Genomic DNA, 17,067 nt, shown 5'->3' on the forward strand with positions numbered 1-17,067 from the left:
TGAAGAGCAATTGTGGGTTCACCTTTTTCTTCTCTCTCTTCTCTCGGAGGGCACATTCTTGCTCTATTATCCAGTGTGTGAAAACAGTCACATCGTTTTGTCCAGTTTAGTAGTTGTTTAGGACAGGAGGAATGGTCTGGTACCAATTTCTCTGTCATATTGGGAGTGGCAGTTTCCCACAGCATTTTTATGTGTTGAGGTGAACTTTAGGGGTACCTTGACAGGGAAATGTAAATCTTAATCTCTCTTAGTTAGAACTAGAAATTGGTACCAATTTCTCTGTCATATTGGGAGTGGCAGTTTCCCACAGCATTTTTATGTGTTGAGGTGAACTTTAGGGGTACCTTGACAGGGAAATGTAAATCTTAATCTCTCTTAGTTAGAACTAGAGTAAAATGAGCTTATGGTGCTCATGGACGGAATCATTTCTGTCTGATCTTCCTGCCTCCCACCCCTAGTCATCCATTCACTTCTCCCTTCACAAGGGAGACAAAGTGGGTGGGGGGTGGGGAGGACAGGAAGAGAGAAAGACCTTATGTGGATCTTGCATTCAGGATCATGACCTTGGGCCTCTCAACTGAAAAATTTAAAAAGTATTATATGCTGGGGATGAAGTAATAATGCATGTAGGAATTTCTGTGTTTATATTTTATGACACTACTTATACATTTAGATAAAAGCAAACAGGCTGTGTCAGGGAAAGGGACTACTTAAATACGTCTTCAAAACTTGTTCTCTGTTAATGACTGCCCTTCAGATTCTGGTGAGATAATGATATACCTGAACTTGTAACTTAACATGAGCACTGAGATTAATAGGAAGAGGTTTTCTTTGAGCATCGTTTAGGTGGGATTGGGTAATGTTATGTATGATTAGACTTATACAGAAAACACCTTTTTTTGTTCTAAATTCTGGTCTTTTTCTTTTCCTGTTAAGTTTAAACTTCTTTAAAATAAAATCTCTTTCTGATGGAAGAGGATTCTCATTAGGGAAATAGTTACTTTATTTGATAATTAGCCATTACTTTGGAAAATTAATGAAGTTTCTGTTTGGAAACGTTCTAGAACATATAAACGCTGTCTCATACTTGGAGCTTTTAGCTCTATGTAAATATGTCATAGGGACCTCAGAAGACGTATAATGCTTTATTATTAGGGCTTAATTTGAATATAACAAGCCTTTTTTTCTGACCAGGAAGACTTATTTAGATTAGGCCTACTCTTTTTTGTACATATTTCTGTGGTACCTGCAATATTTTGATACATGTATGCAATGTGTAATGATCAAATCAGGGTAATTGAGATATCCATCACCTCAAACATTTATCATTTCTTTCTGTTGGGAATATTCCAAATCTTCTCTCTTAGCTATTTTGAAATATACCATAAATTATTGTCAAATATTGTCACCATACTGTGACATTGAACACTATAGGCCTATTCTTTTAAAGCTGTTGTGGCTTGCTGATTTGAAAATAACATCCCATTTCATTTCATTTTTCAGAAAATGTGATGGTAATTTAAAGGGATTAAAGCCTATGGAAGTCTGTTCTTTTTCATTCAAGTTGCTCACCATGTTGTTTGTCGTAGCTTTACTTTTTGTCCTGTCTTCTAAATTGTACCCCTCAGTTAATCACTTGCTCTCTTGCCAGCAACCTCTATATACTGTACCCTTGGCTTCTCACCACATCCTCCCTATATGTTTAAACCTGGATTCGGCATTTGCTTCCTGTTCTTTTTTTAGAAAAATTTAATTTTTTATTTTTATCTGATAAAATACACATAATATACATTCTCATCTTTTAGACCTGGGCTGGTAAGCACTGCTAAAGATATTTATGGAGACTGACAGTCTGGCAAATTCCACTGGGTTTTCTGNGCTATTTTGAAATATACCATAAATTATTGTCAAATATTGTCACCATACTGTGACATTGAACACTATAGTCCTATTCTTTTAAAGCTGTTGTGGCTTGCTGATTTGAAAATAACATCCCATTTCATTTCATTTTTCAGAAAATGTGATGGTAATTTAAAGGGATTAAAGCCTATGGAAGTCTGTTCTTTTTCATTCAAGTTGCTCACCATGTTGTTTGTCGTAGCTTTACTTTTTGTCCTGTCTTCTAAATTGTACCCCTCAGTTAATCACTTGCTCTCTTGCCAGCAACCTCTATATACTGTACCCTTGGCTTCTCACCACATCCTCCCTATATGTTTAAACCTGGATTCGGCATTTGCTTCCTGTTCTTTTTTTAGAAAAATTTAATTTTTTATTTTTATCTGATAAAATACACATAATATACATTCTCATCTTTTAGACCTGGGCTGGCCTTGGCTTCTCACCACATCCTCCCTATATGTTTAAACCTGGATTCGGCATTTGCTTCCTGTACTTTTTAGAAAAATTTAATTTTTTATTTTTATCTGATAAAATACACATAATATACATTCTCATCTTTTAGACCTGGGCTGGTAAGCACTGCTAAAGATATTTATGGAGACTGACAGTCTGGCAAATTCCACTGGGTTTTCTGAACTTCTCAGCCATACGTTGTCCTTGGGTCACCCCTCCCTGGTCCTCTCCCATGGCATCTGTCTTTTATTATTCTCCTCAAGGCACCTATGCCTTCCCCACCATTGCCTTTGGCTTTGGACAGATGGCCTTCATTCCTCTGCTGTTCCATGCTTGTGGACATGACTATCCTCTGGTTTCACCTCCTGTCCTCTAGGCTCAGAGAAAGAAAGTGCCTAGCTTCCTTCAAGGTTAATCCTTCTGCTGGAGTTCTTGTAATCTCTCCCTATTCCTCTGGGATGTTTCTCCAGCATTCCCCCTCTTCCACCCCTTCATTTCCACATTTTTTGTTTCTTTACTTTTCCTTCCACACAGAAATACATGTTTAAGTTGTTCCCATCTTAAACACAAACAGGAAACAAAAGGATTTAACTCCTCTCTACACCATATTCTCTTTTAGTTTGATCCTATGTTTTTTCTCAACAAGCAACTATAAACCTTGAAAGAATAGCCTGCAGTCCTTGCTTCCCTTGTTAACTTTCCATTCTTTCTTTGGACCACTAGAATCAGCCTTCCATTCTCACTACTGCATTGAAAGTGCCTCATAAAAGTTACTGGTTTCCTGGTTGCCAAATGTCCGGGCCTCTCTAGGCCTCATTTTAAGTTACCTTTCTAAGATACTTAATGCTGACCGCTTCCTTCTATATAAAACCCTTCCTTTGGCTTCTGGGGTTCTACTCTCCTGATTTTCCTGCCTCCAGTCCATTCCTTCTTATTCTCCTTTGCTGCCCCTCTTCCTCTACCTACCTCTTAAATGCTGGTGCTCCCTGACTCTTGTCTCTCTTTTATAGTCTCATGCATCTGCATGATTTTAATTATCGTGTACACCCAGGTAATTTGGAAATCTGAATCTTCTACTCAGATCCCTCTTTTGAGCTCTAGACCCACATAACATAATCATTATAGCAATCTTATAGTAATGTTTTCCACATTTAAAAGTGAAATTGAGGTTAATAAAGGTAACCTGTTTGAGTTGAGGCAATCAGTGGAAGAGCTAGGATTTGAACCTCCATCTAAAATCAGGCCTTGAACTCTATAATATACTGTTAGTCAAACACTTCTACCTGGCTTTCTGACAGGTATATCAAATATATCATATGCCATACATAATGCCATCTCATAATTTTGTTCTCATTCCTTCCTTGCCTCAAAAAAACCCCCCAAAACAAAAAAGAATATGAAAACCTGTATTCTCATTCTCAGTGAACTACTCTTCTCCTTCCAGTTATCCAAGCCAGAATGTGTTAGGGAATCAACATAGAATTCCCTCTATTTCTCTACCCTACTGGCCTATCCAGCCCAAGGAAGCATTAGTTCCTGTGCCTTCTACCTGTTTAACATGACTTGTAATTATTCCCTCCTCTTCACTTATGTACTTTTGTCGTAGTTTAGAACTTTATCTTTACCTGGATAGACACTATAGTGACCATCTAACTAACCGATTGCTTCTCAAATGATACGACCTGAAGAACCATGGTTTCTTTTTTAATTTTTAAACTGTTGCAGAAATTTTATAGCATATAAAAAATTATTAGAAAAGTGAAATGAAAAAGACATGCAATATATGCTCCATTATAAACAATATTAAATTCAACAGTCATAAAATTACTCTGTCAAATTGCTCTAAAACTTTTTGAATACTAATTTTCTATGTGTATCCTGTCATAGATGGATAACAAAAAATTTGTGGATTGGCACTGTTCCACAAACAACATCAAGAAACACTAGTTGACAGTATGTGATGAAAAGAAATGTCTTCAGTTTTCTTAGATTGTAACCACATGGGCCTATGTTATTTAAAATTGAAACATTTCAGCTCAGAGCTTTTGGCTGATAGATAGCTTGTATATGTGGATTTAAGAGGTTTTAGAAAATTCCGTTTCTTTAGGATACCATCTTTCAGTAGGAATAAATCCCATTAGTGCAAGGGGTAATCATGTGTTATATTACAATTTATGTTAAAATCATAGTTACTGAAGAATTATACCAACATTTTATTAAATAGGCTTGAAGTACAGTCTTCATGAGATATCTGTAATAAAACTGATTTCCCCTAGTTTGAGGAGGCAGGATAAGGCAAACTCATTGAGGTCTCCTGAAAGCAGAAATAGGTGAAGTGAAATAAAAAGAAATTTTATTTTTAAAAGGTAATAAAGAAAAACAAAAAGAAGATAACTTTTCTTAATTTACATTGTAGCAAGTTTAGTTATAGAATAATAGATGTTCACCAGGTAGATTGGGGTAAAGAGAAGAAATGATGACATTCCAGGCAGAGGGAATAAAGAGGGAAAAAGGTGTGTGGAGGAGAGCATGAAATAGCAGACTGGCTTGTTCTCACAGCAGTAAGTAGTTTGGGATGGCCAGAGCACATCTAGGAATGGTGTGATTAATGCTGGCTGGGATCATCCTAACCATGGAGAAGGCTTAGACCAGTGCTTTTCAAACTTATGTACACATAAATCACCTGAGGATTTGTTAAAATTCATATTCACAGAAGGGAGCCTTCTTTTCTAACAAGCTCAGTATGATACAGATGCTGCTGGTCTGCAGACCACACTATGAGTAGCAAAACTGTAGGTTTTATCCTAATATCTATCAATACTTTTTTTCATGGATTATGAGTCGCCACTGTTTTGATAGTGTTTGTTGACTAGCACAAAATGAATGGCATTTCTGATAAATTAGTTACTAAGTATTTTTATGTAAGCTTTTCTCTACTGATGGTGAAATAATACTTTTAGCAATTTCATTGGCAGTTGCAAAATAATCTAGGTACAAGCTCTCATCCTTTACTGAATTAGTTTGAGTTAGAGGGATGCAATATAATAATGGAAAGATCCTAAAATTAGGAATCAGATATTGTAGACCTGGGCTCCAATATCAGTTCTATGACTAAGTAGCTGTATGACTTTATGAAAATTAAGCAACCCATTTCTGTTTTTCCATTTTCTTGTGTCTGAAGTGGAATACTTGCCATTTTATAGAATTGTTGTGAGGGTTAGAAATGATATATATAAAGTGTTTTGTAGGGAAAGGTTAATGGGAGGTTCAGTTTGATAACTTTTGAGATCCCTCAAAAACTAAAATTCTATGATTTTTAAATAAAGAACATTGCATAATCTAATCTTAGGAATTACTGATATATGTTGGACTATTTACCTCTCTCCTTTTTGAGTCATTTTTTCTCAGTGATTCTGGACAAATTGGAAGATGTGGTTCTTTGTAGTTTGTAATAGCTCCCACCACTATTCCACCCCAAAATCCACTAATACCCACAGTATATAGTGTGGTTCTTCCAGAGGGGAATATATTGTACTTCTAAATGCTATGGAAGTGCAAAAGTCAGATTGAATTATCGTTTCGTCCTATTCTTATAGTTTTTTGATCTTATTATTTTTTACTACTTCTTGCTCATGGAGATTTCTTATATAATTTGCTTCTTCCAGTTTGCTGTTGGATAGGAACATCCCTCTCCCAGGGGAAAACAATAACTCATCCTGGTGCTTAGCCATCACTTAAGCCTAAAGATAGGCGTACCAGTGTGTGGTACTGTTAGGGAAAATGGCACTCAGGGAAGAGAACCACAAAGGCCCTGGAAGTAGGTTTCAGGCCTTTTGAGCAGGAATTTTGGGGTCCTGGTGCCCAGACCCCAGAAGCGGGGCATGAACTGTAGATGGGCACATCCCTTTGACCCTACTGACTCATTGCACTGTGGGGATAGATAGCCAGAGGCAGGCCACAATAGGGCCCTGTAAAACCTAGGGCAGGGGCTCAGTTTGTTGGGCACGAGTGTATTAGGGAAATTAGGATATAATCTTGACTACCTTTTTTGATACGAGCCTTTAGCTTTCTTGTTTCATGATTATGATATACTTTTATTTATGCCTGAGTTTTCAATGGATGGCTCAAGAATGTCACGAGCATCTTATTTAATTCAGTAGCTCTGAGATGGAAATAAGTCTTGTGATTAAAAAAAATTCTAGGATTAAATGTAGTCTTTCTGGAAGAAAAGACTATTTATTATGAACTTTCTAACTTTGTGCCTTGTCCTTATGTTTTGCTTTTTTAGATCGGCTTCAGCTCCCCAGGAATATGATTGAAAACAGCATGTTTGAAGAAGAACCAGATGTGGTGGATTTAGCCAAAGAGCCTTGTTTACATCCTCTAGAGCCTGATGAGGTGGAATATGAGCCCCGGGGTTCCCGACTGCTGGTGCGGGGTCTTGGTGAGCATGAGATGGACGAGGACGAAGAGGATTATGAGTCATCTGCAAAGCTGCTGGGCATGTCCTTCATGAACAGAAGCTCAGGCCTTCGGAACAGTACAACTGGCTACAGGCAGAGCCCAGATGGGGCTTGTTCAATACCCTCTGCAAGGACCATGGTGGTCTGTGCTTTTGTCATTGTGGTTGCCATTTCTGTAATCATGGTGATTTACCTACTACCCAGATGTACCTTTACCAAAGAAGGCTGCCATAAAAAAAACCAATCAATGGGACTAATTCAGCCTATTGCAACAAATGGGAAATTGTTTCCATGGGCACAAATCAGGCTTCCCACTGCCGTTATTCCACTATGCTATGAACTTAACCTACACCCAAACCTAACATTGATGACATTCAGGGGTTCTGTGACAATTTCAGTTCAGGCTCTTCAGGCCACATGGAATATCATTCTTCATAGCACAGGTCATAATATTTCAAGAGTGACCTTTATGTCAGCAGTTTCAAGCCAAGAAAAACAAGTTGAGTTCCTGGAATATCCATTGCATGAACAAATCGCCATTGTTGCCCCTGAAACCCTTCTAGCAGGGCACAATTATACCTTGAAGATAGAATATTCGGCAAATATATCTAGTTCTTACTATGGGTTTTATGGCATCTCCTACACAGATGAAAGTAATGGAAAAAAGTATGTAGCCCTCTTTAAATGATTCTGGTTTTATGCTCTGTAATGACTTCTGCAGTATGGATCCTTTTGCCCACACCAGAGACACTAAATGCAATTTTTTTGCTTTTTAATTTAGGAAGTGATGTGCAAAATAATAGAATTTTGATTTGGAAGAATCTGTTATTTCTCTTAGTCAAAGCCTTGAGTATATATCATGGTGGGGTGGGTGTGGGGGTGAGCTGGTAGAAGGAGATGGATAAAGATTATATCAGTTGTATTCTCTATCACAAAAACTTCGGTTATCTTGGACTTTTCATATTTTATAAGATGAATCTAGTTCTTTCTCACCTCACAAAGTATGGAAAGCAGAGTAAAGAGGAGTATGGATTATTCTTTAACAACTGTCTTAATGTGCAGGATTTTTAGGAGGTGCATAATGAAATGGAGAAAGAGGACATAAAGAAGTGTGGTATGCTTACATATACCATTTTTAGTATCCTTAATCTTTACTTTTTTTTTTTATGCCAGTCTATTTTAGATTTCTGATGGAAATAAAAAAAAAAGTCTGGGAGAGACTTAGTTTTTTCTTTAAAAAAAAAAAAAGTGGGACAAACATAAAATTATTAAGCTCCCTAGTTGCCCCATACATCTGCTTTATGCAGTTGGAGCATTCTCTGTGAATGAGTATGTAAATTACTGATGCTGGCCATTTGGCTAATATATGTTGATGTATTAAGAGAAATAGTTAGAAATGAGTTTTAAGTCTATCTTAAGGAGACTTTTTGATCTTTCTTAAATGGGGAAAGAGACAAAGCAAGATCTGTAGTTCTATTCAGATAAGTAATTTTATTTTTTCCTTTTACATAATACTTTTAAGATAAATGGCATTCTGGCTCAATTCTTGTATGAGATCTGGCATTGAACACAAATTTATTGCAGTGGCAGCTTGGGGGTACTTGGCTTTAGACCTCCTTGTATAAAATCTCCATCATCCCTAGGAAATATAGGATATACATAAAAACAGTGTTCTTACTATGCAAATAGATCTTTTAGACAAGTCCCCTAGCCATCTCTTCTGGTCAGATTATTGCCCCTGGAATGCTTGGATCTCTTGCTATATAATGGAATAAATGTTGTGTAGAATAGTAAGGTGACTTTTGGTGTGACTACTTGTCGAGTCTTGCCCTGGGTTGGATTGAGTTGTGGAAAATGCTAGAAAAATGGAATATGGTTTCTTAAAATTAAGAAATAGAGTATTACAAAATAGTATTTTTAAATCTATTAAAATAAATTAGTCTGTGAAACTCTGCTATTACAAACAAATGTTAGTTCACTAACCTACCAGTTTCAGTAAAATGAATGTCCCATGTAATTGTATACTTTGATGTAAGATGAAAGTTTAAAAGATTATTTATACCTTTCAGGATGTCTGAAAACTGTAATTCAAAGCAATTTTTTTTTTTTTTTTGTCTTTTGCTTTTAATTGTGCTTAGTTCTGTTAGAGAAATTTTTATACTTTTTCCCCCTTCTGGGGTATAATTAAATATTTAAACTGGGAGATGAAGCAATTAAGGTATATATCCCTGTTGATTAGAAAATCAGAGTGTAAGTAAATGTCAGACACCTTGCATAGACACTGCTTGTGGTAAGGGAACTTTACCTGTGTGTGATCTAAGAGGTGGAGATAGTCAGTAACCTTGTAGTTAAGATTAGAAGTTGATGATAGATTTAAGGTTTGAGGTAACAAACTGATGCAAAAGAACTAGTAAACAAATGTAGGGTGGTAGTGAGTTTTGTTTATTTATTTACTTAGTTTTTGTCCTTTAATCTCTTTTTCTTGAATTTAGGAAGCATTCTCTTAAGAGGTCTGCTGTCCTATAATCTTACCCACAGTTTCCCCTCTCCTTCCACCCCCATCTTCCACACTACTGCTAGACTTGTATTTTTCAGAAGACCATGTTGGTTTTTGGTTTATGATCCTTCAGTAGTTTCTCATTTCTAATAAGATTTAGTTCAAGACTTTTCATGATCTGGCCCTTGATTTTTCTCATAGCTCTCTTCTGCCATATTGAATTTCATGTGCACTTTCCTAAAATCTGGTGATAATAATAGCTAATATTTCTTGGGAACTGAAGTGCTAGAATCTTTTCCAGACATTTTATATGTTTTGTCTTCTATCCTGTCAAACCCACTAAGAAGTGGATATAAATATTATATACATTTTACAGCTGAGGAAACAGAGGCACATAAAGTAACTCATCCAACATCTCATGGTCCCAGATAGCAGAGGGGAGACTCAAACCCAAGGTTATTTTGACTACAGAAGCTGCACTCTTTTTTTTTTTTTTTTTTGTCTTTTTCTTGACCGGTAAGGGGATCGCAGCCCTTGGTGTGGTGTTTTTTTTTTTCCTCCCCTTTTTGTCTTTTTTCGTGACCGGCAATGGATCGCAACCCTCGGTGTTGCTCCCGCACCTCGCTCAGCCAGTGAGCGGCCGGTCTGTATGCGGGATCTGAACCCTCGGTGGGAGCGCCGCTGCGCTTTCCAAGCGGCGCACTGTAGCAGTGCACCACCGGGCCGGCCCTATACATGTTATATTCTTTTTTTTTTTTTTTGTCTTTTTCTTGACCGGTAAGGGGATCGCAGCCCTTGGTGTGGTGTTTTTTTTTTTCCTCCCCTTTTTGTCTTTTTTCGTGACCGGCAATGGATCGCAACCCTCGGTGTTGCTCCCGCACCTCGCTCAGCCAGTGAGCGGCCGGTCTGTATGTGGGATCTGAACCCTCGGTGGGAGCGCCGCTGCGCTTTCCAAGCGGCGCACTGTAGCAGTGCACCACCGGGCCGGCCCTATACATGTTATATTCTCAACTGTTGCTGTTGTGCTGTAGGAGGGGGAGGAAAATTTTTTGATTCATATACGAAGAAAGTAAAGGAAACCAGAATACTTCAGAACACCTAGTTTTTTCAGTCTTCATCAAAGTGCAAGTTGTGAATTTGAGGTTTGGTGTTGAGAAGCTGGTGTCTGTACAGATGATTAGTGACAATTAATGACCACCCTTCTTACTGATATTCCATCACAAACCTTTTTAAGACTTCAGTGGCCAGCTGCAGCCTACCTTTGTGGCTACAACTCCAGCTGTCCCAGTCCTTGGACATGCAGTACTCTCTTTCCTTGTGCTATCCACTCTTTCTAGAATGTACTCTCTTCCCTTCTCTACTTTTTCAAATACTCCTCATCTTTTAAGGCCCTCTTCAGATTTTATACCAGCTTCCTTATGGTGTCTTCAGCTTCCAGTTAGAATTTGTTTCTTATTCTTTGTCTGTACTGCTTTGTTTTCACTGTTAGAACATGATTTTCAGCCTGACATAAGTTTCTGTCCATTGTATAAACCCCTTCCTTTCCCAGTTGATTGCAGATCCTTTAATGACTGGGATTGTGCCATATTTACCTTAGTATCCCTAGTACTTGTCAGGGTGCTTTGTATAGTAGGGGTGCTCAATAATTATTGGATTGAATTTGCTTTTGTTTTAGGTACTTTGCAGCAACTCAATTTGAACCCCTGGCAGCAAGATCTGCTTTTCCTTGTTTTGATGAACCAGCATTTAAAGCCACATTTATCATCAGGATTGTAAGGGATGAGCAATACACTGCTTTATCAAATATGCCTAAGGTACTGTTCTGTTTCTCAAATGTAAAATCTTTGAATGGGTCTCTTTAAGAACACTTGAATTTCTCTTTGCCCGGCTACTTTTGAAATAATTAAAATCATATACATTAACAGTTTTTTTGTTTTTTTTTTTGTCTTTTTTCGTGTCCGGCAACGGATCGCAACCCTCAGTGTCGCGCCCGTACCGGACCAGGACCGGCAACGGGATCGCAACCCTCGGTGTTGCTCCCACACCTCGCTCAGCCAGTGAGCGGGAACCGGTCTGTATGTGGGATCCGAACCGTCGGCGGGAGCGCCACCACGCTCCCAAGCGGCACACTGTAGCAGTGCGCCACCCGGCCGGCCCCTACATTAACAGTTTTTTAATAAGTACTTAAATAAAAATTAAAACGTATGTGGGATCAATTAGAAAATCAGAGGAAAGAGAAAGACCTGCTGGACTTGGAATGTCTGTGTAGGAAATGTGAAGTGTGTGCTATGTACTAAAGTTTTGCAAATATTAATACTATGAACTAGTACAAGAGCAGAGTGATATTTTCTGAGACATGGTGAATTTGCTGTTCTAAGCAATGTTATTTGATAGTGTTGAATCATCATTATTCTTTGTATTTTGTTGGTAAATGAAAAATCAATATTGTTATTTGGAGATTGACAACAAGAACATAAGCCTCCTTCTTGGGTGTTAGCTCTTCATGGGAGGCAGTGAAGGTGCAACCTAGTCAGAATTGTTTTTATGCTAAATAGAACCTGTGGGGTCTCAGACACCTGAGGGGCTGTGTGCAGTCTAATAGGATCCTCCTGGAACCCATGTGGCTAGGGGAGAGGAGCAGTCATACCCAGAAAGCTATGAAGTCAATTCCTGTAGGCAGAAGAGAATATGATCTGTCCTTAAAAGGGTGGGTACTCCAACAGCTCCTCCCCCAGCCATACTCTTCACCTTAATCTTTCTCTAAAAGAGGTGGATGCCTGCTTGACTAGTATCCCAGAACATATCTTAATTCACAGTTAGAAAATCCTGCAAGGTTGCCTGTATTCCCTTTTCTTGTGTCTGCTTCAGACTTCTCTAGTGACATACTGCCTTTGATCTCACTAAGCCTTGTTGGGCATCCTCAACATGGCACTCTATGAAGCCATTCAGATCATTTGGAGGGATCCCAGCTCCTTCTTTTGTGGATGTATTTGTAGCAGTAGAGTAGAACACTCTTAGGTCATAAGGAAGTATTTTGGTTATGGTGGTGTTTTAAAAGAGAGAAAAGAGCCGCTGTTACTCACTATCTCTAATTTAAATTTATCTAAAGCCATTTTTGAGGCTAAAAACTCCTTAAGGATTTTCACTGTACTCAGTATGTCTTCATGATGAAGGATGGTAAAACATACTGAGACTAAGGGTGGTGCACTCTCCAGAAACTTGTGCTGAGAGATTAAAAATATGCCAGCATCTTCATTACTTATTTCCTATTTGAATTTTCAGTTCCTCAGTTCGTTTGTCATTGTCATTTATTCCTTTAGTTACAGGGATTGTCATCTTTTCCCCTTTGCTTGTAGAAGTCGTCAGTTCTTATGGAAGATGGACTTGTTCAAGATGAGTTTTCCGAGAGTGTAAAGATGAGCACTTACCTGGTTGCCTTCATTGTGGGGGAGATGAAGAACCTGAGTCAGGACATAAATGGAACACTGGTATGTTGAAGTGGTGATTGTCTGAGAGTCTGTTTCACAAGAGGTTAAGAGGAATTCTTGCTTTAATGTGCTAGCCTTTCAAAGAAAACAAGCTTTTAGATTATACTCTGACATTTTATACCAAAATGCTACTTTTTTGCTTAGCTGTTATGTATTGTTGATAATTTAATACGTGAAAGTCAATAATTTTCAAGTTTCTTTTGATTTTACTTTTATAGGAGAATTGTGGTAATACAGTGTATGAATACTAAAGCTTCTAGCACTGTGTTGTACAATATGGTGGCTTCTAGCCTTATGCGACTACATAGTTTTAAATTAATTAAAATTAAATACAATTTAAAATTTTCCTCAGTCTCACTAGCCACATTTCAAGTGTTCAATAGTGTTCATGTGACTAGTGGCTACCATACTGGATAGCTCTAGTTTGTAAAAATTAGATGAACTTTCTTTTAAAAGCAATTCCTGATTGAATTTCTTTATCTTAATGAGTAAAATTGTTTAACTTAAGGGTCTATTTTATCTGTATTTTGCCAAAATTGATCATTTTGTTCTAATTAGGCTTCTGTGTTTTTCTTTGTCATTAGTACCTGTCTATAAATGATTGATTGGATTTTATACTTTACTTTCATAGTAGAGACTTAAAGCTAATATTTTTACACACTGATAATATAGAAGGAGAAAAAGCTCTTTTTAAGCTAAAATGGTTATCCATCATGATAGAAATGTGATGAATTTCTTAATATTTGTTTTCGTATTTTTAATCCCCACCAAGGAATATTGTCTGCCCTTTGAATAATTTTCAATTTCGTTTCTAGACTAAAGGGCTTTATTTTAATCACAACATACTTGGTATTACATTTTGCTATTCTAAAAGGGTATACTTTTTCTATTAGAAAAGATCATCATGTCTACCCCATACCTGCTGTTTATCAGCAATAATACTGTATGTCTTTATGCTCTACACTAAAGGATGGCATACTACTCAAGAATTAATCTGTTTGAGGGTAAGTATGAACTACATATTGAGTAAGTGCTCAATATGGCTTACTCACCTTTGGATTGAAAGCCTTTATGTCAAGTCTAAAGAAAATTTTTCAGAGTCCTTTCAAAAGGATATTAAGACTGGTTTAAATCTGAAGTAATTCAATTAATTCCACTTCAGAAGTATTACACCATAAATTTAGCCCTTGATTTAGAGTCTGCAGCCTTGATAAAGCTGAAGGCCCAATCTAGACGAGTCCACTTTGCTTCTTATTCAAGAACCAGCTGAATACCACCCTCTCTGTGAGGATTTTCTTTCCTTCCCTTTAGCCCTTGATTTAGAGTCTGCAGCCTTGATAAAGCTGAAGGCCCAATCTAGACGAGTCCAATTTGCTTCTTATTCAAGAACCAGCTGAATACCACCCTCTCTGTGAGGATTTTCTTTCCTTCCCCCACTGAAATTAATCATTTCTTATCTGATCTTTCATAGGGCTTTAGTTACATCTCTGTTGTAGTTCTTATCACACTCATTGATATAAAACCTCCAGCACTTTTTATTGTATCCCAAAATGTATGCAATCTTGGCTTTTTCTTTTCCTCCCTTCTTCCCTCCTTTCCTCTTCTCTCTGTCTTTTTCTTCCTCCCTCTCTGACTCCCTCCCTCCATCCATCCCTCTCTCTTTATTTCTTTCATCTGCTATGTTGGCTTCTTACTGCCTATAGGTTTACATTCAAACTCATCATTCCGATATGTATAAGGCCTTCCTTATAAATTCAGCTGTATTTCCAATTGCTCCAATGTGAATTCTTCCATCTAGCCAAACTGAATTATTCATTGCTCACATATATACCTTCATTCTCATATGCATGTGTGTTTGTGTAGAGAGAGAGATTGAGAGAGAAGAGTTTCAGGTGACTATTTTTTTTTCTTTTGATTTACCTGTATTAGGAAGCAACATAGTTAAACATAGACTCTGGAATCTACCTGGGTTGAAATCCCTCTTACATAGCTCTGAGCCCTTGAGCAGACTGCTCTCTAACCCATTCTAAACCTCACCTTGCACAACTTTAATACTGTATTGCGTATGTTAGCTCTCTTAAGGATTACATTTTTAAAATCCTTAGAAAATGTTCAGTGTTTGGCATGTGTGTGCATATACATGCACACATATGTAATACACATATTTACTTACAGAGTATACATTCCTTTTTTTATATGTAAATACATTGTGAAGTCCCTTGCATGTCAATAAATATAAATAATCTTCATTTTAATGCTATCCAGTAGTTAAATGTGTTTTGAAAAAATTAACATTATACAAATAAACAATAGTTTTATTAATTTCATCCCTTTTTATTGGGAAATGGAGAGGCATGTAACATGCACGGAGTTAAACTCCGTGCTGACAGCTGTCCTAGGCACTCATTTATAATCATTTTTATTTTACAAACTAAATGAGGGGAAGGTATCAGCCCCATATTGCTGATGAAGAAACAGGATCTCAGAGAGGTTAATTAACCTAAGATTATATAGCCAGTAAGTGACAGTCAAAATTACACTGTCCACCACAATATGCTGCTGCTTATATCAAATGTTGTAAACAACTTATGTAGGTATGGTGACCAGAAATTCAAAACTTGGAGTCTAACAAAAGATTTTTATTATGCTAAAATGTTGTAATCTCCAGGATGGTTTCTGTTCTGTAATATTTGACAATAGGTCGATTTAACAAGGTTCAGGATTAAGGCAGTAGAGTTTTATTTACTGTCAATCTTACCCACCAACTAAAAATGTCAACGTTAACAGATGATTGCACATTGTCATGTTTAGTGGTAAAGACTGCTTTATTGTCAAAGTCCTAAAGAAAAACAAACACTTATTTTCTCATTTCTGTTTATTCTTTATTTCTTAAACCTCTCCCTGCCTTCAGGAATGCCATAATTACCCAGAAAATTGTAGGCCAATTGTGAAATACACTACTTTATCTATTTGTCTTGAGGTTTTTGTTTTGTTTTTTGCCACTGCGTGCTTTTGTTTTTACCATACATATACAAGTCTAATTTGTAGAAGCAGAATCTAATTATGTTTAGTCAGCATCTGACATTCAACATTCAAATGGAATCTCCATCAATATTATCTGTGTGAAGTTATAATTTTAATTTATTCATATTTAGTCAGGAACCTGACTTTGTTTCAAATTTTCAGCTAAAAACATTTCTATCTCAAGTATCTTTCCATCAGCTTGGGACATTGTACACAATATATATCATTTTCCTAAAGTCCTATATAATCAGTTATTCTAGATAGACTTGGTACTATTTTTTCATTTTGTTTTATTTTCAGGAATTTATGTTTTTCTGTTGTTCAGTTATCTGCTTAGAATGGCTGATGTTTTTCAGGAAATTTAGTATTGAAAATTACAGTATTTCCTGCCTTTATAAATCTCACAGGCCTTATTATTGTCCTTTTTGGGAGGGTGAGGTTTGATTCTGTTTTTGCTATTGTTAACTAGTTTTCATTTTTATTAAATTAAGGAACAGGTAAGTTAAACCTAATGAATCTGTTATTCCTGAACTTTAAAGAACCCTTTTCTCTGAGAGCTGGCCAGAGATTTTTACAGTTGTGTTTTTAGAATTCTCCAGTATGGTCTTTGCGAGAGATCTGTCAAGAAAACTTTTAAGTTGTAAATCTTAAGGCCTAGGTGCCAGTTGACTTGGATTTAACAATGTTTAGAGAACTCTTACCAAGCCCAGAATGCTGTTCAAGACTCTTTTCTCAGCTAGATTACTCTCTTTGTTTATTTCTTACTGCTTCTGTTGCTCTTAGAACTAGCTTGATGATCATTATAATGACCAGATGATTTTTCTCTGTTAAGAACTCATAGCACATGTTCTTTTAAGGAAAAGGAAAAGAAATAGGAAGAGAAAATACCAAACTACCTTTTTTCCTAATCATTGTTTTCTACAAATGGGAGTAAGTGGACCCTTCAGTTAGATTTTAGTTTCATGTGCACTTCTCGTTCCTCCCCTGACTTGTCCTCTAACCGAAGGTGCTTTCACACACAGTGATGGGAGTGGCCAGATGGTGTGTGTGGCAGAAGTATGTTTGAGGAGGAATCTAGGGATATGGGTGGTGTTTCTAGTGGGATGGCATCTCAGCATCTTTTCCTCATAGCATGTGTCTCGTACTGAATGGGCAGTGGGAGACATGAGTCTATCGTTCCCTTATTTGGTTTTAGTTATTGTGTGCCACTGATAATGTGAGTGTTTCACTGTATTTTTTTTTT

General features: G+C 37.1%; 1 protein-coding gene across 1 annotated transcript in view; it reads left to right on the forward strand.

The window, feature by feature from the left end:
* Positions 1 to 17,067, forward strand: part of LNPEP (leucyl/cystinyl aminopeptidase) — an 88,675-nt gene that overhangs the window by 34,510 nt on the left and 37,098 nt on the right. The window contains exons 2-4 of the mRNA XM_008589955.1: positions 6,641 to 7,481; positions 10,988 to 11,126; positions 12,669 to 12,800. Of these exons, the coding sequence (XP_008588177.1) occupies positions 6,641 to 7,481; positions 10,988 to 11,126; positions 12,669 to 12,800 (1,112 nt within the window). The remainder of the gene's footprint in view (positions 1 to 6,640; positions 7,482 to 10,987; positions 11,127 to 12,668; positions 12,801 to 17,067) is intronic.

Source organism: Galeopterus variegatus, unplaced genomic scaffold (genome assembly GCF_000696425.1).
Source record: "Galeopterus variegatus unplaced genomic scaffold, G_variegatus-3.0.2 Scaffold5775, whole genome shotgun sequence".
Classification (NCBI taxonomy): domain Eukaryota; kingdom Metazoa; phylum Chordata; class Mammalia; order Dermoptera; family Cynocephalidae; genus Galeopterus; species Galeopterus variegatus.